The sequence below is a fragment of the Melozone crissalis genome, unplaced genomic scaffold, assembly GCF_028551555.1.
Source record: "Melozone crissalis strain CALT ecotype California unplaced genomic scaffold, PUWL_Pcris_2 ptg000041l_1, whole genome shotgun sequence".
NCBI lineage: Eukaryota > Metazoa > Chordata > Aves > Passeriformes > Passerellidae > Melozone > Melozone crissalis.
The window spans coordinates 5833792-5861353 of NW_026535819.1; the positions used below are offsets into that span (position 1 = coordinate 5833792).

The 27562-nt window shown below is 44.4% G+C and overlaps 1 protein-coding gene across 11 annotated transcripts in view; it reads left to right on the plus strand.

Annotated features, from left to right (window-relative positions):
* The first annotated feature begins 1313 nt into the window (after nt 1-1313).
* DNM1 (dynamin 1) overlaps nt 1314-27562 on the plus strand; it is a 65069-nt gene continuing 38820 nt past the window's right edge. For all 11 annotated transcript variants that reach the window (XM_054284424.1, XM_054284418.1, XM_054284420.1 and 8 more), the window contains exons 1-6: nt 1314-1617; nt 24773-24846; nt 25375-25524; nt 25885-26088; nt 26599-26697; nt 27374-27534. In XM_054284424.1, the coding sequence (XP_054140399.1) occupies nt 1457-1617; nt 24773-24846; nt 25375-25524; nt 25885-26088; nt 26599-26697; nt 27374-27534 (849 nt within the window). In that variant the 5' untranslated portion in view covers nt 1314-1456. The remainder of the gene's footprint in view (nt 1618-24772; nt 24847-25374; nt 25525-25884; nt 26089-26598; nt 26698-27373; nt 27535-27562) is intronic.

Genomic DNA, 27562 nt, shown 5'->3' on the forward strand with positions numbered 1-27562 from the left:
AATTCATCCCTCACCATGGTTGCCTCAGTTTCTCTGTGTGTCCACATAGGTATTTTTGCATGGATTAAATTTGATGGACATCTGTGAACTAGTCATTATAATTATTGTGACTAAAAAGCTCCTGGTTAAAACAAAACAGACAGCTCAAAATCTGTTGCAGTTTTTTGTATTTCATTTCCCCCTCCACCCCCATCTCTCTCTGAGCTGTGAATAGGAGTCTTGGGTAGCACGAACTGAGAGGTGTTTGAAATGCAACATTCTCCATCCTTCTGAGTCATTGCTAGCCATCAGATGCTTTTTTGAACACTTGTTTTCATTGCTATACTTTGAAATCAAATATGGCCTCATGTTATATTCTTATTAAAAACCCATCCCTTTTAAAAGTCTAAAACCAAGCTGTTCCCTCTTTATTGCAGACAAGTAATTTTAAAAACAAAATCTGGGTACATAAAATGAAGCACCTGTTTCCATTTCTCTAAAACAAGCCTGGCAACACATCCACTGTTTTACAGCTATAAACAGAAATTGATGCATTTTTCATTTGTGTTTGAATGAAGCAGCAGAATCATAGAATGGGTTGGAAAGGACCTTAAAAACATCTTAATTCTAGTCTCTGCCATGGAATGGGTTGGAAGGGACCTTAAATAACATTCTAACCTCTGCTATAGAATGGGTTAGAAGAGACCTTAAAAAACATCTTATTCTAGCCTCTGCCATCTTATTCTAGCTAGGTGCTCAGAGAGTGGTAGGGTTTTTGCAAACCTCCAGTTTAATCTCAAGTGTTTCCTGTATTCTGGTGATTTCAGGAGTGCTGCCTCACACAAGGCCCTCCTGTACAGGTGCCAGCCCATTCCCAAGTACTGTGACCAAACTGTGGTGCACTGACCGAAGCGTGTGGCTGTGAGGATCAGATAGTGCAGGTGTAATAACCAAGCCATGAGGGTCCTTTGATCACATTTTACCTGTTCGCTGGTAGAGCTGCACAGCTGGAGGCAGGGAATGCCTCAGGGACCGTGGCACCGTGCTGGCGGCTCGGCCTCACGGACAGGTACACCGTCACTGTGCATCCACAGCGGCTGGGCCACACAGGTGTGCCAACCTGCCGCACACAAACGCAGCCCCGGGGCAAGCTGAACTGCTCTGGTTTTGGGAGCGAGCCCCGTTCCCAGCTCTCTGGGCACAGACACCCGTGCCGTGCCGTGCCGACCCCGGCCCCTCGCAGCCACCGGACTACATCTCCCAGGATGCAGCGCGTCACCGGTACCTTTAACGCCCCCTGGCGGCAGCACGGGGCTCTCTACAGGCGCGGCGGGCGGGCTGAGGCGAGCGGAGCCCGGGCGGCGTCGAGCGGGGCGAGGGGCGCGGGCTGGAGCCGCTGCCCACCGGCCCCAGAGCCGGGGAGGGCTGCGGGAAGGGTTAGTGCGAGCTCGCCTGTGCGAGGAGCCGCGCCGCAACCATGGGGAACCGCGGGATGGAAGATCTCATCCCGCTGGTCAACCGGCTGCAGGACGCCTTCGCCGCCATCGGGCAGAACGCCAACCTCGACCTGCCGCAGATCGCCGTGGTGGGGGGGCAGAGCGCCGGCAAGAGCTCCGTGTTGGAGAATTTCGTCGGGAGGTGAGCAGGGGGTGTCCCCGGGGGCGCGGGCAGAGCTGCCGCATGGCCAGCGCGGTGCGGGAGCAGCGGCTCTTCACGGGCAGCGCGGTGCGGGAGCGGGCGCAGGGACAGCGCGGTGCGGGCACTGTGAACGCGGTGCGGGCACAGCGCGGAGCGGGGACAGCGCTCCGCTCGCTGCTCCTCCGCTCCGCTCGGCGCGTGTGTGTGCGCGGGCAGCGCTGCGGGACGCCCGGGCGCTGCGGTGCAGGGGTACGGGCAGGGAGGGAAGGAGGGAGGGAGGGCTCCCCGCCCGGGGACGTTCCGCAGCGGGGTCCCCGCCACTGCCGCACCTTGGCGGCCGGTGGGAGCCCCCCCTTGTCCTGGCTGTTACATAACGGAGGGGCTGAAGGGGCTGTGGGGGCCGGCCCCATCCGTGCCCTGCTCGGTGCGGGGCTCAGGATGGATGTTGTCGCTGCGGGGGGGGTGATGCGGAGGGTGTTTAAGTTTAATCTGCTCCGTCCCCCTCCCCCAGCCCAGGCTCGCTGTCCTCCATAGCGGATGCCATGTCAGGAGCTGCGGGGAGGCTATAGGAAGGACGGGGTTATAGCTCTCCTATATGCTCAAATCCCCGGGTGCTACCATTTTGTGACAGGCAATATACTGATGCCTTCCCTTCATGTGACCTTCGCATTCATCATCTGCAACTTGAGTAAATTGCAGACCGCGCTGCTTGGGTATCTGCTCCAGTGCAGACACACAACACCTGGGGGGGGGGGGCGGGGGGGAATGTTCCTCACATTTTTCCTTGCTAATTAATTGTATTAAGTTATATACAGATTTTAGTTATCAAGGTGTTTTTTTATGCTATAAGGAGCATGCAGGTTTCTGGTGACTTGCCTTAAAGCAGTGACTGCTGATACCTGGTCAGATGCTTGCGTGGGTTTTTCTCTTTCAGCGAACTGCGTTTGTGACAACATCTATTGGATCTCATTTCCCTACCCCCACTTTTTCTTTTAAGCTGTTTGCTGTTGGATGGCTTATAGAGCTTTTCCACTGTCAGAAGGGTCTGTGCTGTGGATTAACTGCTTGTTTAGCTGCAAGTAGCCTCAAATTCTGGACCTGTGCAAGGGTATCTTTGAGCAGTGAGTACTGGGTGTACTAGGAGGAAGGCACAGAGGTTGCATCTGGTACAAAGAAAGCATGATCAAAATAAAAATTCTTCTCTGCCATAGATCAAAGAGTTTTGAAAAAATAAGAATATGAAATTTAAAGAGTTTGGCATCTCTTTTAGCTAACTTCCAAACATCCATGCAGCGTATCCCTCAGAGATGCTGGGATCATGCCAAGGGTAGGACATTGCAGAAACACATTCTGCTGAACCTCAGGTCATAGTCCAGGATCTACTTGTTTGTGCATAGTGACAGAAAAAAAAAATCCTGCTACTCAAGTGAAAAACTTGTTGGGCCACAGCTTTTGAAGAAGGGGAAAATGGATCTTCTGCAATCTTTGAGCAAAATGGGTTCACCTGTTGGCTCTGCTGTTTTCATGCTTTCTAAGTACTGGCAGTCAAACCTCGTAAATCCTTTTTAGAGGATCTGTGCAGGCAGTGCTGCAATGGTGTCGTAGATAATGTAGGGCTGCTGGGCCAGAGGGGGATTTGTTGGAGGAAGGACAGTCGGTGTGTTGGGGTAAACTGCTCCTCTCCTTTAGACCAACCACACAAGAGGATTTACTAATCCTTGGTGCATCTTCACTGGCACCAATTTAGAACCAGGAGTTTTATCTGCTTGGTGGAAAATATATGAATTCAATTATCTTCTGTCTCTTTCTGATGACTCCTGTCACAAGAGAATTTATGACCTCACCGTGTCCCATCAGCTGTCCCTCTAGCAGCAAGTTATAGTGCCGTGGCTTTTAGAAAATGAAATAATTAAGGGTCCCCTGAGCAGGAGCTGAGAGCTGTCTGTAGAAAAGCATTTAGAGGAAATAATTGGAAGGGAAATGGAAAATGTCAGTGTGAAGAGGTCTTTCTCCATTTGATACCCCTGAGTGCTGGCTAGTTTAGACTGGTAACTTGAGACCTCTTACCACAGAATGTATGTATATGCTGCAAATCCCAATCCTGTTAAAATTGTGTTGGGGCCCTGCTGTAATGTATAGTCTCTTTTCTTTCTCTGTGGGTATTGGAAACCATGATAAGGAGCTATGGAAATAGTATCCAGAATGAGCATGGTTCTTCAGTGTAATTGTGACAAAGGCTGTTTTCTTGTCTGAACAGTCGTAAGGAGAAATTGTGTGTAGACCTACTGTGTACAAATACAATTATTGCTGTGGTGTGGACATGGCATATGTCACTGCTCCTGCTTGATACCAGGGTGGTGGTGCAGCTATTGCTCAGCAGCTGCTCTCTGCACAGGGAATGTGAGTGCTGATGAGTTTCTCTCTGAGTGGATGGAAATCTGTGCAAGAACAAATGCTGATGTGGTTGGTACTGCCTGATGGGCATGATGCAGACACTTCAGCACAGGGGCTGGAGGCCCCAACAGGGCTGGTTCCCCTGCTCAGGACCTGTGGGGCTCCTTTCAAATTGTCATCAAATCACGTTTCCCTAACAAGGACAGCACATTGCCCCCTGCCAGACCTGTGTTGTGGCTGTGCAGGGCTCCAGTCCAGGGCTGCTGCAGGCACCTTGCAGCAGCACTGATCCCACACTCAGTGGAAACCTACAGGCAGGGAGGAGTGATCCTGCCTGCAGTCAGTGTTTAGTTACATGTCTTACCAAACAAATATTTTTCCCCTCCTGAATTCGATGGCTTAGTAGTCGCTGCTAATTGCGTTTTCAGTGACACTTACTCTGCTGTTAACAGATTATCCAACAGTGCAGAGCTTGTATTTGTAATACCAGATGTCAGTGTGGCTGCTATGTGTGCTTTTGCCGCTGGAGAATCAGTGTGGTGGCTCGGATACTGGCTGGTGCTGATAAAATTGCTGAAGAAACAAGAAGCCAAGTAGAAGCCACACAGGTGACACATCTGTCCACAGACTGGTTTGTCCTGGGCCCCAGAAATGGAAGGAAGGTTAATTGGGTGAGCTCCAGGCATTTCCTGTCGGTGTGGTTATAAGGTTGAAGGATAACTCAGGTTGGAAGGGACCTCAGTGATCATTTAGTCTGTTCTTAAGGTATTGTTACTTCCCTGCAGCCTCCTTTTCTAAATAAATAGGTCTTGGAGCAGGCAACTGTACCAGCAGAATTGGTCTGATAAAAAGAACAAAGCATGTGGTATGTGCTAATTTGACTTAAGAGCCCAAATGACTGAGGAGGTTGTACGAGACAGCCCACAAGGCTGTTTGTATAATCATCCCTGTTCATGCCACTCTTACTTTACCATGTGAAAATAACAAACATCCTTTCTTTAAATCCTGTGATCTCAGAGCACTGTTACACAAATCTCTGGGTTTCTGGGAGTATTACTGTTACCTGTGCTTTACAAACAGGAGAGCTGGAAGGCCTGGGCTGTGTTCAGCTGGTTCCTGGGATGGCTGTGCCTCTGATCCAAGGCAGGGTGCTGCTCAGCCCTGCTGGGACAGCTGCATTGCTCTTCATGGGGAAAACAAGGCACCTCTGACTTCTCCAGAACAGATGGTTTCAGGGGGCTGCTGAGGAGGCAGTGACTAAGGGCTGGGAACAGTGGGTGGAAGGACTTGAATGGAGATGAAACCATCTTGTTTATGATCAAGGGACCTGAGCAGTGCCAAACTTGTACAAAGTGAATCAGTGTTTATTTGACCCCAGACCCAAGCTGGGATCTGGTACCCCATAAGCACCTTCTCTTGGAAGCTGTGCACCCAAACCAGGGGTGCTTAGCAGCCTGTCACCAGGCTCTGATGGTACATGCTGAATTCCCTGATATTTTTGTGTTGCCTGGAAGGAATCAGGAGACAGGTGTGGGCCTAAACTCAACCATTGGGCTAACCTTGCCTCTCCTAACACACTGAAATTTCCACATGGGTAAAAGAGCAGGGAAAATGCAGCACTGCAATGCCTGTGGCAATCAAAAGGCTAAATGCTCATTAGGCATAGCTGCAGTAATTGCTGTGACAAAATCAGGCACGGGCCTGGCAGCGTCTCTTTGCCTTTCTATGTCCCATACTGGTGATGCAAAGCTAGATCCTGAAGCCACAGGCTTTAGTTTGGCTGCAGGTATAACTCTGAGGAGCAGCTTAATGCCTTCCACAGCCATTTAGAGATAATTACACCCCCAAGATATGATGAGGGAATGCCTTCCTTGATAACAAATACTTTGCTTTGTTATGGAAAGCTTCCTCAGCAAAATACCTTCAGAGACCAACAGCAGTGTTTAGCAACCATGTAGAAGTGAAGGATCCTAAAAGGATGCATAAAGAGATCCAGATACTTGGCCTGTTCCTGCAGGAAAACTGTTTTGATGATGATCTTTGTACTTCTAAGTTGCTCAGGCTTCTGCAGTATGTGGTTCATGAGCTTGAGTGTTGAGGACTGAGATTTCAAATCTTGTAAAACGGCTACATTATGTATAGATTGGGGATGTCTGTTGTACTGGGCAATGCTGAGCATCACTGCAGTGCTTCAGGAGCAGATTTCAATTTAAACAAGAAGATACATTCATGACACATGCTTTGGCCACTCTTCAGAGTGATTCTTCTAAATTTTTGAGGGTTCTGATTTTGAGATGTGTGCGGGCAGAGAGATGATTAATTGCAAATCATGGACCTTTCATTGTTGTATGATAAATACATCTGTGAGCCAGTCAAATCCTGTTGTCTATTTGCAGCTTAAAAACACAGGCACTGCTTGTGAACTGACTTATTTAGGGTTGCAGTGATGGTGCAAGAGCCAGGAATAGGATTGTGCTGCTTAGAGAAATAAACTATGGTCAGTAAGTCCTTCAAATGGCAGCCAGTCTTTGGTCTCCAGTGAAGAAAATACCTATTTTCATCTTGGATTAATTGGGGAAGGAAGAAAATACGGAGCACTGGGGGAAATGGGTAAGGTGTTACAGCAGACCCCAAGATAAAATAATTTAATTTAAGAGAAATCTGTAGAGCTCTGAGCAAACACTTGTGGGAGGAGGACTGCTAGAAGAAGATACATAATTAAGTTAAAACATAGCATAACATGGATGTCTGTGAGGGAAAACCTCATGAATCTCAGTGTTCATAGATGCAGCAGCAGTGTCTGCCTGTGTTTGTTGTCAGCTTGTTTTAGTCCTATTGGGGTTGGCTCAAATAAGTACAAGTCTAATATTTTTTCTACTTCCTGCAGCAGTTAAATGTTCCCTGCAGATCTTTCTAGCTGTAGCAGATCTTTCAGCTTAACTCTTTAGTGATGATCTCGTGCTTCTGGTAACTGCCCACTGGCCTTACATTCTCTAGAAGAAGGGATCTTTATGGCATGTTTCAGATCATATCAGAATTTACCTAGGGAAGGGAAATCAACTGCAGTCCAGTGGGGAATGTGGTGCTCAGTGTGGTGCAAGTTGGTGTTTGGACCTACTGGTGTGTGAAAATGACAGGTTGCCTTGTCATTGCTGGAATTCATCACCTGATAGCTGACAGATCAGGGACGCTGCATTTCCTTGTGGACTCTTCCTTGTTAGCATGATAATCCTCAAGCTGAGAGTCTTAGAGCATCTTGAGGTTTTTTTATTAATTCTCACTGTACTTTGTGATAAATACATGTGGAATTTTTGTGTGTTTCCTCAGTAAACAGGATGCAGTGATACAAGGTTGTAAAGAGGGAACAGAACCAGTGGGAAAAGGAGTCAGAAGTTCCCAAAACCTAAACTGTCAGCTGCTCCTGTTTTTTCATACTTGTTTTGCTTATCACACAGTGAAAAAACCTTAATAAAACGAGGCAAAGCAAAGATGATCTACTGTTTTTAAAGGGTACTGATTGTTTTCAGAAGCCATTCAATACCTATCTGGGAATACCAAGCCAAGTCCTTGACCCTGACTCTTCCAGATGCTCAGAGCAGGCAGAACCCTGCTAGACTTAAATAGAAGGAGTGGGAGTCTGTCTGCAACACCTCCTATCTGAGGCAGCTTCTGAAAATGTTATTCTAAGGCAGGAAGTTAATCCCCTTCCTGATCTGGTGAATTCCTCAATGTCCCTACTTTGTACTCCGGGTTTGAGTCTGTCTGTACTAGCATGAGTAAAAATTCTGAATAAGTTTTTTTTAAGATGGATCTTTTTGAGGAGAAATGGAAGCAACTTACAACTTAGCATAAGTTAATTAAGAAAACAGTTCTTGCTGTGTTCTAGCTGCTGAGGTGAAACTTATTATGATGCCTTGAGCAGTGAATTTATTGGACAAGAACAAATCCATGTGTTCTCCACCCATGTGAGCCAGTACTTAGTTTTTTTTTTTTCAGGCAGTGCATGAGTAGCAAAACCAGAAGAGTTAGTGAAGGGGTGGCAGGCAGTCATCTAGAAGCATATGGTGTGTTCAGCCTATGTGCCCAATGCAAAATTGGTTTTGAGGCGGTGTCTGTGAAAGGAGATTTACTGATAATGTGCAGGGTAAACCTACTTCCTTGATATGCCACTAAAAAAAACACCCCAAAAACTTTGGGTGTAATTCTTTCCTCCTTCTTGGACTCACAGATCTGCAACCATATGAGTCAGAGTACTGCTAGTTGGGAGGAGAGACAAAATTAAATCTGGTCCAAAAAAAACCAAACCCAGAAGTCTAGTCATGCATGGTGGGAAAAGTAGCTTGCTAGTGGGACAATTTCTCATTCTACTTGAAGTTTCCTCTTCCTGGCCTCTGACCTGGTTTTGCACCTTCTCATAGAGAGTGGAATCTCATGGTTAAGGAATATTGTATCTTATTACAAATGGGCATGTTCAGCCTTGAGGTAGAATTCTGTTCTGTGTTCTGAAGCTAAATTCTTAGTAATTAATTTTTATACCTTTTTCTCCATCCTTAGAGGCTGTTGGTGTCTCCCGTGACATGTAGGTGTACATCATTAATGGACACTTGAACTAACACTGGACAACATTAAGCATAAAGTGATAAACTGCTTTTCTTAATAATAAATGAAAATTCTGTAAAGATGGCACTGCAGTGTCTGTCTGAGCCCTTACAGAGGCTTGCCTTCTCTCCAGAAGTGTTGTGCCAAGAACTTTAATTCTTCATTTGCAGTAAGTATTTTGCAGGTTACTTAGATCTGCTCTGCAGAGGTTGGGTCTCTGGTGCAGGCACCTTTGGCTGCTGGCATAGATCAAGTGCAGGATTTGAAGAGTGAGGGTGTTCTTAGAAAGCACTGGAGATGAGAGGCTGTCCTACATGGCCTGCTAGCCCTTGAATTTTTGAGCATGGTCTTTCAGGGATGGGTAGCACAGCTCTACAAGGGAGTGAGCCCAGGGTTTTGTAGCTAGGGACTTTCAGTACTTGCATGTTCTGGTCAGGTTTGGAGGTGGCCGGCCTGCAAGCAGGTACTGCCTCTGGAAAAATTGCAAAAAGTTATTTCTCTTAATTTACATTTATCTGTGATCCATCTAAAGCACACATCATGCCGATTTTGGGGTGACTTGATGGAGTTCAGTAATGCAAACTGGATGTGTTGCTCAGAACTAACTACTATAGGTACTGGGTTAGCCACAAAGAGAGGGCTGAGAACATTTCAGTGTTTACTGATGAGCAGGCAAGACTGCATCAAAACACTGATGGGCAACTGAGGGCACAATTAATGTTAGATTTTTAAACAATTATTCCAGGTGACTTATTGATACTGTGTAGTTAGGTCCAGCTTTGTTTTCAAAGTCCATTAGTGAATATTTTAATAACAGTTGAATATAAAGTGGCTCCACAGTTTTCTTAAGCTGTCTTATATCAGTGGGCAGACAGGACAATTAAGTTGCTGGCGTTTGCTTCCTTTGTGACCTTCAGGTTTGTCACAGCTCTGAGCCTGCTGCTGACTGTAGTAGATAACTGCTTTGCTTTCCTTCAAGACACAGTACAGGAATAATGAGCCCTGAGTCTGAACTCTAACAGTGTCTCTGTTTTCTCCAGAGCATCTGACATGGAAAGTTTTGGCAGACCCAGCCATGACCAAATGGAAGTGAGATGGTCCCTGGTTAGTGGCTTCTTGCAATTCAGCATAACATGCTTTTGGGAGCTTCTTGGAAGCAGATGTTATGCAAGCTCCTCAAGCTGTGTCTTGCTGACTGGAAGCAAACTTGCCAGCTTCTGCCATTTTTCTGCAAGTCTTGTGACTTGTGTGGCTTTTCTTAGAGCCCTGGCCACAGCAATTGAGCGAACAGAAGAGCAGTGTAGCTTTTGTATTGAAAACAGCAATTTCTAACATGGAGGTTTGAGGGTATTTTTTTTTTTTCTCTAAACGATGCTGTTTCCCTAAATGCTTCTGGAGACAAGTATAAAGGCTCTCAAAGCTTCTAAGACCTGCATTGTCATCTCTTCCCTTCCTAAAAATCAGGGCTTAGTCTCAAGCTATAAGCTCTGCTAGAATACTCGTGTTGCAGTCGCAATGAACAATAAATGAGGTTTGGAATAAACCCAGTACCTCACTTGTGACGGAAATGGGAATTGAACTGGAGTCTCTGGGGCTGAAAATACTATTTTAATAATGTATTGCCTCAACAGTCTCCTTTAACTCTGTCTTTCCTGTTTCTTATGGCTTTAGGCTGCGTTGTTGCAGCTGTGTGGAAGGGTGAGGAGTTAATACAACCATAACAGACATGGGAAGTGCTGGGCTCCTGTCTGACTGCTCAGACTGTCATTTTGGGGCTGGGAAACACTCTTGCTGCAAGAGGGGCCAGTGTAGTGTATGTGATGCCTGAGAGAGGACATGGCCAGAGTTAAACTGATACTGCTGTGGATTTTGGCTGCAAAGCCAGGCAGTGTTGCTGTAATGCTGGATAAAAGCTGATCATAAACTGCAGCTGTATTTCAGAGTAGTTTTTCAGCTGCATTCAGACCCTTTCTCATATCAATAGGCAGAAGTCTACAGAGATGCTGAGCAGTCGGTTCTCAACATCTGCAAATGTTTTCACAGCACAGCTAACTCACCCTGGAGAGCACTAGGAGAAACTAGTGTTTCCCTTTATTTTAAATTTGAGAATGGAGATCCAGTGATGAGGGAGGCGGTGCTGAATTTTTAGAACAAGGAAAGAAGTACCTAAAGGCAAAAATCTTGAAGTCTTTGTTCAGTTCCTCCTCTTTGTCTTCCTGCCACTCTTACATGTGTAAAGACAGAGTAAGTTACATAGGATCTGGCTCAGGGCTCTGACAAATTACCAGACTGTTTCAGCCCTGAGAGCTCTTCCTCATCCATGTAGTTACAAACCTCTAAAAATGAGGCTTATAATGACTGTCCATTTGCCACCTGCCTTCCAGCACAGGAACAATTGCCTTTCAGCAGGGGAATATGTCTGGAGGCCTGTTAATTCAGAATTAAACCAATAAACAACAAAGCTCTAAACCTCACAGGTTTCATGCTGATATTTAGCCTCACTGACTTGTTTATGATTTACTCTGAGCTTCCACTGCTCTGGGTCATGATGGAACCCCTCGATTCTAATACATGTTAGGTTTTCTCTCTTTCTGGCTGCTGTGATCTCTTGTGTAATCTCTGGCTATTTCTTAAGCTGATTGTGCTTTTACTTTTAATAGAAGCTCCTCTATGAATAGCTGGGAATTGCCTGAGCGTGGTGGTGGCCTTGAGAGGAGATGTGTCGCAGTGGGGTTAAAGCTACGGGTGAGGAGGAGGTTGGTACATTGCAAAATGCAGAATAGCCTCAGGGACTGGTGCATGACATGTGTCACACTGCAGAGCTGATGCTGCAGCTCCAGCACTGAAACTCAGGTCACCTCTTCTACATCATGCAGCTCTCAGCAGAGATCCCAGCAATAAACTTCTTCCCTCTGGGCTGTGCTACTTTGATTTGTTCCTGTTCCTAAGAATTACTCTGCTTATGCCTATTCGTGCAAGATCTGTTTGTTATCTCAGGCCTGCAAACTACCAAACATCCCAAACTAATTTTGGAGAAAGAGATCCATTTCCTGAATGAATTTGTATAGACTATTGAAGGAATGATATTTAAGGAATGTTTACTGCAAAAGAATAAGTGAATTACTGCATTGGCACTTGGTATTTTGCCAGCTTCTGCTTGGACAAAGTTGAACTCACATTGGACACCTGAAGGGGCAAAAGCAGATGTCTTAGAAATCACTGTATTGGTGGAATGGAGATGCAAAGAAGAGAAATTTAGTTAAACCCTTTACTTGTGCAAGATAAGGAAAGGAAGGCTGTAAGACTGTGGTCTGTCCAAGTCACTACGCCACAGTTTTGCTGTCAGAATGCCCTGATAAGGCAACACCTGCTTTGATCTTCCTTTTGTTGCTGTTGTTGAATTTAAGTCCAGCCTTTTTGTCACCTCTCATGGTTACTGCCCATATTTGACCAGAGAAAATGTGCCTTTTGTGCACATGAGAAGTGCTGTTCCACTGGACATTGGAACCAGACAGGAGGTCTGAAGCTCATCTCTTCTGGAACTATTGATCCAATTTTTGTTCTGGTATAGTGGGAAATGGAGATGATTGTGTGGTTTTAAGTAGAGTTTAATGGTTCTGACTTTGCTCTGCACTAGAGGTATTTGCAGTCAGACTGCTGGGTCTTCTTCAAGGGCTTTAAGTGGCAGTGCCTCTGCACCATGTTCCCAGCTTGGGTTGATCCTAATTGTATCAGGAGCTGCAGAGGTGCAGTGCATAGCAAGGAGCCTGGCACTGTTCCTGCATACTTCTCCAGGCTGAGCTGAGATGAAAATTGGCATCTTAAATTCCCTCTGCAGGGCAGCTGTGCACTGTGGGCAGTTTGGTCAGGATGCCTGAGTGCAGCATAACTCTGTTAGCCCATGGAATTCTGTCCTTCCTGCCTGGCCTGTTGGAAAGGAAGCAGGCTGCCTCCCATTCCACACCACTCTGCCTCTTACCACTGACCCAGGATAAGCTTTGTGGTTCATGCATTCAGCTTTATAAACTCACCACCAATGTGTGGCAATTAACAGCACATCATGGCTTGTTGAGGTACCATCCTTCCTCATGCAGCTTCTGTTTGGTTTGTGTCTGTGGGCTCATCAAAGTGACTTTGCCTTTGCCAATGAGCTCTTTCAGTTGTCTGTACCCTTTAAGGGATTCAGGCTCTGGGCAGCCTGTCTCCTTTGCTAGCACACAGTGCTGTCTGGGAGTGGAGGAAGTGTCATGCTGCAGTGATGAAATGTGCCTCCAGCTACATTTGTTCTTCTCTTGGGTCTTGCAGCAAATATCAGGGCTCCAGAGGTGGAGTTATGACAAGAAATCTAAGATTATGCGTAGCACAAATATTTGATATCTTTGAATTTGCCATTCTACCTGGTTTCCTTCTCTGAAGGAGAGAAGGACAAAAAGGGGGATAGCCCCCTTTTTTATCCAGAGCCTCCATACTATGAGTAGTGTGAATATTAGTCACTGCTGCACAGTATGATGGTGTCTCTGAGCACAGGAGAGCCTCTCCTGCTGGGCAGCCTCTAGACTGCCTCTGCTGCTGGGCAGTCTGGACTCGGCTGCAGCCTGGCTCCAGAGATTAAGACACTGGTGGTGGGAAATAGCCAGGTCAGCCTGCTGCTCGTCAGTCTTAGCATCCATTAATCCCAGGGTGTTATTGTGGCTGTGCTTTCCCATCAGCCATTCCTGTCCCAGAGTTTTAGTGTACAGCTTGTCCTTTTGTTTTCTCACAGCTCAAGTTGCAGGTGCTGAACAGGTCACGTTTTTCGAGGCTGGAGCCTTCTGTTATAGCAGAGCCAGGGGTTGTTGGTGGCTTTGTTTGTGCCAAGGCAGAGCAGTGTTGCTGCAGTGTTATGACAGATCAGTGCAGCTTGAAAAAGAGGCAAAGATGCTGGGTCATGGGTTTACCTTTCTGACCTTAAAAAAAACCTGTTTCTTCTCTACTGGCATAGGGACTGAACTAATTTGATGCTCTGTGGTGTTGCTGCTGCCTGGTATTGTCTTCTTGGGGACTGTCTGGAAATTGCAGGGAGATTTTTGCCAGGGTGTATATCCTTTTGAAGTAGCAAAAGGAAAACTTGCTTTTGTGCTGTGATGGTGAAATTAGGCAAAACAGACATAAAGGTCTGGTTTACAGTTTTTGGGGTGGAGAATGCATCATGCAGTGCAATGTTGCTGGTGTTACTCTTTTGTTTTTCTCACATGAGTAAAACCAGCCTTGTTTCCTTTCTCCTGGGATTGCAATTCTTGAAATCAAAACTGCATTTTCCACGAATGTGTAATCCTTACTGCCACATCCATTCAGGATACACCAGGCTGCTTATTCTCTCGAGTTCCTGATATTGTCATACAGAATAAGTACTGTGTTATTTTTTGCCGTGAATATCCCAAGGCAGCAAACAAAATCCAGGATTTCATTTTCTATTACCCAGAAAATCCTAGAGGAAGCTGCAGAGCAGCAGTGCTGCAGTTTTGTGCTGTCTCCAGCCTGTGCTTCCCCAGCTCTGCAGCCTGGAGTCAATGCGGCATTTGCTATAACGGGCAGTGACTTTTTGAGATCAGGCACTGCACTGTAGGCTGTACCACTCTCTAAATAATTCTCCACAGTAAAATGCAGAGCTCCAAACAACAAAATGTCTTTACAGTTTTTTACCTGCAGAAACACAGGATAAATTGGCTCACAAGTGCACGTGAGGTGCTGGAGTATTCTGTTTTGATTTCCCATCTGCGTTCTACGTCCTCACGTATTCTGGGCTAACCCATCTGCAGGAAGATAGCAGGGAGGGAGCTGGCAGATAACTCAACCCTCAAAATGGAGGAGGAGAAGAATATTCCTGATTAATTCTCTCACAGCTGAGATGAACTGAAGCAAATGACATTTTGGATGAGATGGTCAGGTTTGGGTGCTGGGAGTGCCTCTTGTTTCTCCTCCAAACTCTTGCCCTATAACTGTAGACACTTGCTTAAAACCTCAGCAGCTTGGGGCTGATGCCCACCAGTGAGGGATGCAGGAGCTGTGTGGACATCAAACTGATTTGTTTCTATGGAAACAGTAGATCTCACCATGTTTTAGGGAAGTAGGAGGGGAATTATACCCCTGGGCCTGGTTCTGGCTCTCCGATTGGATTGGTTGCTGCACAGCAATTGCAGAGCAGCAGCCCATGAAGGGATTATCCATCAGCCAGTGATCACAATTAGGGAGGGAAGCACGTGGCTCCAGTCTGCCCCCATTGTGGGATTCCCAGGGTCACAGCCCTCCATGGCACTTAAAAGCCAAGAGTTTAACCTTGGTTATTCATAGCCACAAAGGAGGGCTGCACTGCAGTGCAGGCAGCTGCACCCAGACTCCTCAGCTGGAATGGCTGAGGGAATGAGCTCTGCTTGTACCTCACAAGAACTGAAAAATATTACTGGTGTCTGCAAGGTCTGGGGGAAGCTGAGATCTTTTAAACAAGCTTCAAGTGATGCTTGGTGATGAAATTATTCTAAGTCCAGTTTGTTGTACTGATCTCAGAAAGTCCCAGCACTTGAAGTGCTGTGACTAGGGGTGATAATTTTGAGACCTTTTTTTTGAAAATGAAAGGTAACCTCATGTAACCACAGAAGGAATCAGAGCATGAATATGAACCTTGAACAGGTTCAAATAAGAAGGGTTTTTACTGAACTCCATATGTTCTTAGTGATCTGTAGAACTGAGTGTCTTCAAACTGGCCTGGTGCCCTTGTGCAAGATCCCAGAGCTGGTCCTTCTGAAGGACTTAACCAACACCTCTGAATTTCAGACTCTCAGGTCCTAAAGGCACTTACCTATCCAGGCTCTAGCACTGACTGAGAGAGAGAGCTTGTATTTCTAGATAGGAAGAAGGCAGACCATGGAAAACTGACAGAAAGAGTAATGCCTGTGTGTGTTTGAACCTCTTCCCAAGGTACTCCTTGTTTCCTACAAATGTAGGACAGGAGCTGTGTAACTCTCTGTAATGGGGAGAAATTCTCTTTGCTCAGCTTCTGTCTCCCCTTGCTGTATAGGGACTTCCTGTATTCCATGTTATGTAAACTGAGTTAGGGATGAAGGGCAGCTTCCAGCAGAAATTCTTCCTTTATGCTTTGTAATATAGCCAGTGAGTCAATTGGATGAGATAATCCTGGTTATGGATTTGCAGGGGTGCATCAGAAGAATGCAGCAATATCCCTGCTTTACTTTCAGGTCATCTAAAAATATATATATATTTAGACCTTGAAAGTCAGACCAGATCCTGCTGTAAGGTTTACCAAGCACAGAGCTGGGGTGTGCTGGAATTACTGCAGACATTCAGCAGCAGAAATGCCTGGGGCAGACTCATGGCTATGCCAGTTTAGTCTGCATGCTGGCAGGCCCTCAGGCCATTGACTAGAAGTGTAAAATTGCCTGTGACTTCCTTGGAAGTCCCTTGCCCTGTGGAAGCAGGGCAGCCATGGGGGCTCTGTGGTTATTGTGCATTTGATGAACTGGTGCACAGCAGCTCCAGCACAGCCATGACTTGGCATGATGCACACAGCTGTCTTCCAGATTTTGATGTATCCTGGAATGGAGTGTGAAACAGAAAAATCAGCCCAAAGGATTCAAGTGAAAATAAACAATAGCAAAATTTATCTTATCCTACTGCTTCCAGCAACCTGCATAGAAGCATGTACAGGAGAGGGGCTGAGATGCAGAGAAAGGAGATGTGGAAAGAGTGGATTAAAGAGGCCCCAACTGCTATGGATGGCTCCTGGGAACCAGTCTGTGCAGTGAGAGATAAGGCAGAAAAGCAGAATTTAGTGCGCTTGGGGAGGGGTGGGGGAGAGAGCTGTTTCCAAGTGAGCATTCATGTAAAAATTGCTGTGTGCTTTCCTTCTGGCTTTGGCAGTGTTAAGGAAGGTGCTGCAGGGAGGAGACTGAACACAGCCACTGCAGTTGAAGTATCAGTTATGTGAGAGAACATTGCCCCAGGGTGTTCCTCTCTCATTGTCTGAGCCCCCTCTGCCCACACTTGGCTCAACAAACACATTCTGAGTGAGAAAAACACGTTTTTGATTAACACTTGTGATGTTCAAGGCATGTAGGTCCTCCCAGAGGCATGAGAGCACATGAATATGACAATGCCTTCCAGCAACAAAAATCCAGTAACGAAAATCCTTCTTCTGTTTTATAAGAAAGATCTGGGCCCTACAAAGTACTGGACACTGTCATCTCTGTATATGCAAATCAGTGGCCAGTAATTGTGTTCTGTCCCAGGGTAAGGAGGCAAGCTGATGATAAAATGGCTAAGATGGAAGCTTGAAATTCAATCTGTCCCTCTGTGGCACATCATTTACCCCAAATGTCAGTGAAACAAACCTCACCATTATGCCTATCCACGAGGAACTGGATTTGATTTGCCAAACTCATTGTGTAGGCTTTCAAACAATCAGGCATGCAGCTTTCTATGGAGGTGGATTCTCTTGGAGGGGGCAGTCTCCTGAAAGGTTTCTTGTCTTTTCAGCAGAGACTGGTGTGGGGTCATTGTGGTTTTTGAAATGTTGTGTTTTGCAATAGATGTATGTTTCTGATGTGGCTTCATTGAGTTTATATGTTAACTCTATAAATACACTGTATTTTTCTTATTTTGAATGAAGTGAGAGCACAGTGTGGGAAGAAGATACAGGAGAGCTCCAGAACATGGCATATCCTGGTCATTGGAAAAAGAGGTGCAGGAACCACAGCAAAGGTGATTCTTGTGGTGAGAATCATGTCAGTTCTGGAGCAGGATGTGGTGTGAACATGTAATACAACTATTGCTACACTTATTACACTGAATTAGCCAAGCTGCTGTCCTTTCATGTTTGGAAACCTCAGTGCCTCAGTCTGCACAAAACCTTGGGCAGAACCTCTTGCTGGCCCTGTGCTGGTATCAGGTGCAATTCTGCATGAGGGAACAGAACAACTCCAGGCAGACTGGGAGAAGGTGCCAACTCCAGAATTACTTTCTACTTCATTCTCTACCCCCTCTGACTGCTGTTTGTAAATTATGCAGTATTATTTTACAAATGTGTCCAGCTTGTACTGGTATTTGTGTTTTGCCCTGCTTGGGCAGCACCTGGGAATTTTCTGGGCAGTCCCTGGGAACTCACCTTAAGCACAGCAAATATCCATGCTTGAGAGGCTTTTTGGTCCTTTTGCTTACTGACTTGAGGAACTGTACTTGGGAGAAGTGGCCAGGTGCTGGAGAGGCTGTTTGAGGATCAGAATTATTGAACAAAGCAATTGTAAGTGTTCCAAGCCAGCACAATAGTGTTAACCTCCCTCTGCACTATTGTAAATAGGAACTCAAGGTACAAGGCAGTGGGAAGCCTTCTCTTTATTTTTTTTGTTTCTCCTAACATGTATATTATGATGACACTCATGAACTATTGCCTGTCTTTATTTTTCACAATTGTTTTCTTGAATAATGAATCATTGTGCACAATAATATTGCCAGTATACTGGAAAATGGTGTACTTACAATAGATCTTTATTTCTATATGTATCCATTGTGTGGCCAGTACCAATTGCATCCTAAGAATTTACATTATGCCAAGTGCTTATGGAATTGCTCTTGTTCACTGTGGGTCAGGACTAGGCATACTTGTGCTGTGGGGATTGGCTGAAAAATAATGCACATCCTTTGGCTTAAAGTTATCTAAAAGTGCTAACCTTAATGGAAAAAACCATGGCTTAACTAGGAGCAAGATTTAGATTATGGTTATGAGTTTCTATGACTAGTGTCCAAATTGATGTGAAGCAGTATGAAAGGAATATGAAAGCTTAGGGCAGAGGAAAACAGAATAGCAGGTTGATGGATGTTTTTGTTCATAATGCACCTGTTTTTAATGCTTGCTGTTCCTCTTGGCCTGTCTGGCTTTTTTTTTAGGTGAGAAGTGCTTTGGCTCAGGCAAGAGAAGAGCTCACAGAGGCACCAAGTTAGCAGGAAACTCTGAATCTGCAATGCAGCCCTCTTGGCAACCTGCTGGGTGGCAGAGGAAAGAACAAACTTGTCCTTGTTCTTGTCCCACACCTAAATTGTGGAATTGCTTACAAATGTACTTGCATGTTGCTTGAAGGATCAGACCAGGAAGGTGCTCCAAGGGCAGTTCTGCAAATTTCTTCCTTGTATAGAACTACATGATGTCTACTGTGAAGGAGCACCAGGAGTCAGTGACCACAAAGTACAAAGCTCCTGCTGTTTGAGGTGTTTGTTTTAGGAGTCAATATGATTAATATAAATATTTTCAGTGTGTGGTTAAAGTGCCCCATAGGTGTCAGCCTGTGTGTTAAGGATTCATTTTGATGTGCCGAAGTAAGCACATGTTTGAAAATACAAGTGCTGTGAGATGAAATGCTGTTCAGAGAAATGTGTAAGCTGTCCATAGAATGCAGCTTGTGTGAAAATGTCACTATGGCTGATGGGCACAGTGATCAGAAGAATCATGTGTCAAAGGTACCAATACCCCTGGATTGGCTTGGGATTCTTGTAAAACACTGTGCCATCATGAGCTAAGGAGGAACTCTTGACTGAGTGTGTGAGAATGATGAATGATCAATTGTAAGCCTTGACAGATGAAATGGTTTGAAGCTTAGGCAGGAGCAGGTCTGAACTGTGTAACCAGACAGTAAAATCCATAGGGACAGAGCTGTATTTCTTGTGGTGTATTGGCATACTGCTTTGTGCAGTGCATTTCCGATTGAATTGCTGTCCCCAGGCACCATCAGAACACAGGAAGTTACAAATACTCAAATTAAAATACAAACAGCCCTGTGAAATTATAGAGGCTGTGTGAATTTTAATTTTCTGAAACTAATATAATCCAAACTGGGGATTAATCACATCCCTTAATACCCTGTTTTTCTATAGATGCTTAATAAGAAATCAAATAGAAATTAAATGATCAGATGCTGGTGTTCCCTTCTGTTCTTTGCAACTACTTTTATGTCTTCATAAACTGCTGTTTTGGCTCTTCAATTGAGGCTTTACCTTCTCTAGTGTATTCTAATTCAAAAATCTCAAAGGTCTGGCAGACAATTGACTGCAGCTATGCTGTTGGTTTGTCTAGACTAGGCCCAGATTTGTATTTTAGAGCCCTCTACAAACAGCTTTTTGAGCTTCTCTGGAGACAGGGAAAGCAAGGTCTGAGTTCATGTGGACCAAGAGATGGTGCCTGGGACTCTGTTCTGGTTCTGACTGCTCAAGAGTTCTGCTGCAGCTTCAGTGAAGACAATAATCATGCATGAAGAAGCTTTGACTCAAAATCTTTTCAGAAATACAGATTACCAGTGGATGGAGAAGGTGCAAAATTTGAATTTGATGGAAGGAGGGAATAAATGATGCTCGTATTTGCAGTGGAAGAGAATCTATGGAGAAGCACTTGCAGCCTGAGCTGATGTGTGGGGATGCCATTCTTGCTGTTCCCTGTTAGCAAGTTGTGGTTATCACTTCTGATATCATGGCTACAGGGTCAAAAAGAAATTTGCAAACACCAGATTGCTGGAATGAAACAGCACTGTAAATGTTACAGGAATCTCTAAGCCTTAGAGCACAAACCTAAAGCAGTGAGCTGACACTTCTGGCAAAGCACGAAGGGACAGACCGGCTCAGGCAATCACTTCTCTTGTACTTATCAGGATTTGAGAGCATTTACTCTAGCAAAGCTGGTGGAGCAGGCACAACATGCCCCTAACAGTCACTGAGATGCTCAAAGAATTGCTTGTCCTCCAGTGTCTCATTTCACAGGAAAACAGCAGATCCAAGTGTTTGACCAAAGGAGTGAAGAAGTATTCTTTGGTCTGGGCAAACTGTCTGCGTGTGTGGACACAAATGTGCCCCTACTGCAGCAAACTAACTCATCTAAATATCTTTTAATGGACAGTCAGTCACATTTTCTTCAGTGTAGCAACAGTGAATAAACACAAGAAACATGTCTGAAAGTTTCAGTGTGTGCCTCTTCAGGCAATCCCAAGCTTTCCATATGGGTATGTGTCCTACTTTTTTTGATTGCATCTCTCTTTGCTTCCCTTTCCATACAATATATGTTGATTTATACAAGCAGTTTGTCAATTTCCTTTGTTTTATGAATAGTTTGGGCAAAGTGTATTTGGTTGATGCTACTTTTAACTTCTAATCCTTTGTATTGTGCAAGTCATTAAATGAATTCTGAAACTTGTTTATAGAGCAGAGGTGGTTTTTTTTTGGTCACTAATAGCCACTAATAACCTTTCTGTTCTCTAGGATTCTAAGTTATGCATGAAGGCTTTTTGTAGATAGTGTCTGCCTTTGGTTAAAAGACACAAACAAACAATAAAACAATTAAGGAAAGCCCAATTCCCAGTGCTCTGATTATAAATGGATTGTTGCATGACATCAAGATTGCTTTAATGTGTTTTCAGGGTGTTTGGATTTTATTTTGGTGTTGCTCTATAGTAGCTGCCTTCCCTTCAGTATTTTTTTACTGCATTAAGAATGCAGCTTTCAGCCCAAATCTGCACTCTCATGCAGCTCTGCATATGAAAATAGTAATGAGACTGGAGGGGATGCTGTGATGGTGCTTGCCCTGAGGTGGCTAGTCAAGAACATGTGTAAGCACTTCAGAACTGAGCAATGCAAAATACAACAATAAATGCCTTTTCAGGTCATTTCCCTGCCTGAACTCTTTCAGCCTGAGACCTGTTAAGATTTGCATCCTTGGTTCTTTGTGTTGCCTTGGTTTAGAAGAGGAGATCTGTCTCTGGCCAAGAATTTACCTACCTCAGTATTCTCTGCCTGTTGTTAATAAAAAAGACTGTGAAATACATAGAAATAAGTCTTCCAATAAGTGATGATTTGGGAAATGTAATTATCTGAGCCTAGTTTTCCAACCTTGATAAAATGCTTGGAATTGCATTGCTAGAACTGATACCTCAATATCTTGATTCAGAATTTTGAGTCAATAGCTAAGAAAACTACAAGCAAATTAAGTATTTATATTCCCTGCATACAGCTCTGTTTTAGCTGCTACTTTGTGTATTTTCTAGATGAAGCCTAGCCTGGAGGAGTAGCACAGTGTTGTATTCCTGCTTTAAAGCACAGGAAATCAAATGTTGTCGTGCACTTCTGTGTGTTACAAACAAAGAAACAGAAAAAGGATTTCCCAATTGTTATGATAAAGAGTGAAAGTGGAAAACAAGGGGGTTGGTGCCCTCAACCTGAGTAACATAATCAGGCAGTCATGTATAGTGATGTATGTAATGAGGCTCTGCTGTCGTGCTACAGGCTGCCTTGTCTCAGCACTCAAAGCCTTTATATCATTTTATCTTTGAAGACTTATTCCATCTTTTTCCTCCCTCAGTCATCCTCTTTTACATCTCCCCTGCTGGAAGTGGATAAGCCATTTTAACCCCTCTGCTCTTGCCTGCCTGGGTCACCTGGCAGTGTTGTGGTTTTTACCTGATGTGTTGCCTTTCTGATTCCAGCTTGGTGTCGTCACTTTGGGCTCCCCTTTTGGAGCAATAGCTCTGTGTTTGTAGCTCTTCCTTCAGGCTCTGAGGTGAGCTCAGGCTGTATTGGTCACATTGTCTGTGCCACAGGTGCTCTGTGGCTGTATTTATTTGCAGCAGCAGTTTGTGCACCCTGCGAGAGGGCAGGCAGGGCTCTCCACTCCTACTGCTCCTCAGCACTCAGCCAGGTCCCCACGGAATTTACTAATCCCTACTTTTTGCTTTCTATCATTTGAAAGGCTTAGCTGGAGCTGGAGGAGGAAGGGGTTTTTCCAACAGACTGCAGAGAGACATTAAATGAAGAATAGGAAATAACATGGATAGTGTGGGATGATACTGCTCCAATTGTAGGTTTTTTGTAATAAAGCTTTTTGGCTGTGACTCCTAATAGGAGTCAAGTGTAGAGAAGATTTGAAAGTTGAACTGCATGTACCTCCCAGTAGTTTGTGGGTAAGAATTTTTTGCATTCATTTTCTGATATTAGGGATCAGAGTTGATGTATTTTCACTCAGAACTAGAGCAGCACTGAAGATTGTTGGTTTAGGTGACAAAATCTTCCATATTGATTTGTTGTCTTGTCCTCTAGAGGATGTGGGAATTTTTCCTTGAAATAGCCTGAGAACTACTTGAGTTAACAAATAAATTGGATCTTTTAAAAATAATGCTGGAACCCAATGTCATCGGCTTTCTATCTCTCTTTGTCTTGAGATTTTTTTTCTTAGTAGCTGTGATAAGGACAGCAGAGAAATTGGGATTTTAACCAAAGCAGAAAGATTCAGGAAAACATAGTGCAGCATGAATAGGATCTTGCTTCCTATTGATTTCATGCTTATAAATTCAAGTGGTCCTTTTTCTACAGTAAAGCAAGATTTGATACTGCAAGTTGGAAACCAATAACTAGAGGACTGTCTTGGCGTGCTGGAAAGGGAATCTTTCGTAATAGGATTCCTTTTCTCAGATATAAGTTCAAAATAATTTAGTGGAGCTCAGATGGATTTGTTATGCTAACAACTGATACAAGGATAGGATTTTTCCACATATTGACCACAGACATATATAGGAATGGAGCTGAGGCAGCAGAAAACTGTTAGAATGATGCAGTGTCTTGGAGATTCCAGGGTTAATCCCACTGGAATGGAAAAACTAAAGCTGTGTTATTTGAAAATAAAATGAAAGGCAATCCCCAGTTAACTCTTTATACTTGTGGAAAGTCTAAAATAATGCGAATGAGTTTCAGTCTAATTTTAACTGAAGTTCCATTACTCCTGACTTAGTAATTAACAGGTGATATTTTTATTTGAGGTGTTAGAGGATATACAGTGCCTCCCTACACTCACTGCACTTGAACCTAGTATTCAGTTTTTGATATTACCAAATAAATCTGACATTCCCACAGATGGGGAATTACTTTTATAGCTGAGAAAATGGAAATACAGAGAAGCAGAATAACCTGCATAGGGTTACACAGGACATAATTGGCCAGACCAGGGGCTGAGAGAGGGCTGCTCAAGGCCTTGTCTGAAACAGAAACTCACTTCTCATATTCATGGACTTTGTCAGTCTTAAGTTCGTGCAGCAGTAAGAGGAATACCTCAAAGTGGAGAGCCCTGGATTTCTTATTTAGCAGAGTCAATAGTTACTCCTGAATCAGCAAAATTATTCCTTGCCACAGTTCTGAAGGGAAGGAGGATTGTCTGCCAGAACCCTGCCAGTGTAGGCAGGTCTCTTTTAACAGAGAATTTTATGTTCATGCTGCAGGAAACATATTTTGAAGTGATGCTTCCCTCAGTAGGTGAGGAAGCAATTGATTATATTTTCAGAGCTGCTCAGTGGCTCTTGAAGAGCCTCATGAACAGCCAAGTAGTAGAAAACCAGACCACAAACTAGCAAGGTCATCAGCAGATGCAGTGAGCACGCCTAGCTTTGGATTGGAGAAAAAGGAAAAGCAAAGGAGAACTGGTGGGCTCTGGCTGCTAAGTCAGCATTTGGAGAGTATTAGTACAAGGCTGCTTTCCCTTGAAATTACTTGGAAGTACGCAAAAATTCAGGATTCTCTTAAATACAGAAAGAAACTGCTGCTTTTGCCTTGTCAATACTGGTATCTTGATAGTTACAGCCAGGAGAGACCCTGAGTGGAGACAAGCCTTTGGCTGCTGGTTATTTTCTCGGTTGTATCACGTGGTGTTTGCACACTGGGACAGTGTGGTGTCTTCTCAAGCCTCAAGTGCAGGGTGTGAGTGAATTTGTGTAATTGTTTTTGCCAAAAGAAGGCATGCTAGTTCTTTGGCTCTGTGTCAACTTCTCTTTTCTTTCTGAAAGATGAAAGTGTATTTTTTTCCAAAGAACAGACAGCTGTATTAAATGGGCTTGTTAGCTAACTTGGAACTTCAGCTGGAGGAGCTGTATTACCACAGACTTGATTAGAGGGATGGTGCTGTGAGTATAAACTACTTCAGAACAAGCTCTTGCCCTTCTCAAGGAGAGGCACTTTGTTTTTAGTGACTTAAACTTTTTTGTGCTCGTAGCTGGGACTCCACCTTAGAGTTCATGTACACTTATAGAAGCAGAAAAGCTGTAAAAAGGGAAGGAAACAATCACACACTCATCCAAAACTTCCTGTTTCATTGCAGGGACTTTCTGCCACGTGGATCTGGCATTGTAACCAGGCGCCCACTGGTCCTTCAGCTGGTCAATGCCAGCACAGGTATGTGAGCTCCCTTCCTCTTGTGTCCAACTGGATTGCTGTCCTAGTCAGGAGGGTCTTATTTGATCACTGGAGAAAATAAATAAGTATTTTCCCAAGGAAAAATGGCCTCCAGCCTTTTTGCCTGTTTAACATCTAATGCATTAAGTGTTGAGAAGCAAAATGCTTCTTAATGGGTTTTTTTTGTTTGTTTTAATTTATTATTCAAGGCTTCATGCACACACATCATAATTTTCCTTTGCCTATGCAGCTGTGACTCTCATGAGTAAGACCTAAAAGCCAGACAACCCTGCTGAAAATGTTGTGAATTAAGAGGGTAAAGATGTTGGGCTCAATTGAATTATCTCAGATGTTGCCCACATAAATGTGACTGCAGTAACTACTGTTCCAACCTGCAAACTCTGTTGGGAAAGGCCCTTGCCAGACTTCATCCCTTTAATTGTGTTTTGTTGTGTGATTCTTTCATCACACTTCTGAGTGTTTCTCTGATTTTGGTGACTATTTCTGACTCTGCTTCTGTTTACATAGAATATGGCGAGTTCCTACACTGCAAAGGAAAGAAATTCACCGATTTTGAGGAGGTCCGTTTGGAGATTGAGGCTGAAACAGATCGTGTTACTGGCTCCAACAAGGGGATTTCCCCTGTGCCCATCAATCTCCGAGTCTACTCTCCCCATGGTGAGTCCCAGTGCAGAGGGACCAGCTCTTCTAGAAGGCTCTGCACCCCATTGTGCATTGAAAACAAAGTACTGTAATCCCTTCCTGTTCAGTGTGGCATATGTGGAAGGACTTTGAGGGCAGAGTTTTATTGATTAGTGTGAAAACTCCAGATTTAAAGGGGAGGGTGATGAGATCATTGACAATCACTGTAGAAACAACCTGCAACTGGTTCTTACTGACAAGAAGGAAATGGAAAGCTTTGTGTGCTTTTGTGTGCACATCTCTTATCCCTTATTGGAGTCACTCTAACTACAGGTGGTACTTAAAGACCAGAACATTCCTACATTAACAATCTCTTGTGCTAACTCCTGTGTCTAGTCCTGAACCTGACCTTGGTGGATCTGCCGGGTATGACAAAAGTCCCTGTAGGGGATCAGCCCCCTGACATCGAGTTCCAGATCCGAGACATGCTCATGCAGTTTGTCACCAAAGAGAACTGCCTCATCCTAGCAGTATCCCCAGCCAACTCTGATCTGGCCAATTCTGATGCCCTGAAGATTGCAAAGGAGGTGGATCCTCAAGGTAAATGTCTCCTGATTTATCCTGGCATTACTAGACAGTGGCCTGATCTTCATTTGGTTGTGATTAGCCCAGTAGCTGTGGCTCATGTCTGTTGTCTTGGGATGTATTTTCACCAACATTTTCTGAGAGGTATTAGTGGGTTACAGTTAACAGTTACTGTAGTAGAAATTGTGTTACTCCCCTTTTCTTAATTTGTCTAAGCTCCATTTCTAAAGAGTTGAAGGATTTTATTTATTTTAATCATTTGCATTTGGCCTAGAAAGAACTAGGAAAATATACAGTAAAATCCTTTTTTGCTGTGGCTTAGCTTGTGCATTCAGCAGGATACAACTGAGAACTAATCTTGATTTTTGTCTGTTTTGCTCTTGTGGCCTCTTGTGCAGGATGGGAGCTGTAATGTGTGACTTCAAGAGCCCTTGGGTAGCTGAGTTGGGCAATCTGTAAGCTCTGTGAACAGACAAAATAATGCATGAGTCATTTGATCAAGTGTGTTTATGATTTTTTCCATAGGCCAACGCACCATTGGGGTCATCACCAAGCTGGATCTTATGGATGAAGGAACTGATGCACGAGATGTGTTAGAAAACAAATTGCTTCCCCTCCGTAGGGGTAGGTTTCCTCGTGCTTTGCCCATGATCTCCTTCCTCTGTTTTCCCTCTGTGAGGTGTCCTGGCCTCATCCTCTTCCTTCCTTCCCTTCTTATAACATTTCTTACAACTTGTGGTTAAACCGTCTCTGTTCCAACCTAGAAGTGAGAAAAGTTGGGGAGCAAGGCTCAGTCATACTGTTAACAGGAACTTTTTAGGTATTTAAACCTTGATATGTTGTCCTAGCAGAAACACAGCCTTGTGCTCTTATTTTTACTTTCTCTTTCCTCCTTTCATTAAGGCAAGCTGTGAAAGATGTCTAAAACACTCCCCTTGCTGCCATAGTAAAGAGATTAAATAATTCTGGCCTGTGGTACTTGCTGTGGCAAAAGTACCTGTGCTAAGGACTCATAAAAGGAGAGCCTGAAATAAATGAGACTGGAGTGTGCTTTGTGTTAGGGGAACAGTAACAAATAAGCTAATTCTCTGTTCCATACTCATTTTTGTCCTGCATACCAAAATATCAGAACCTGGGCCATTCAAGGAAAGTCTAATTTTAAACTCTTCCAGTTGCCCCTAATAATGTGTTACCACTAGAATCCCCCTTTTGTAATGCTGCTGATTGAGTAACTTCCTTCTCAAGTCTGAGTTTTATTTACATCCTTGCAGCCATCTGATCTCTCACCCCACTCTCCCAGGTTACATTGGTGTGGTCAACAGAAGTCAGAAGGACATAGATGGCAAGAAGGACATTCAGGCAGCTCTGGCTGCAGAGAGGAAGTTTTTTCTCTCCCACCCAGCCTACAGACACATGGCTGATCGCATGGGAACCCCCTTCCTGCAGAAAGTTCTGAACCAGGTACTGTCCACAGTCAGGAACTGCTGCC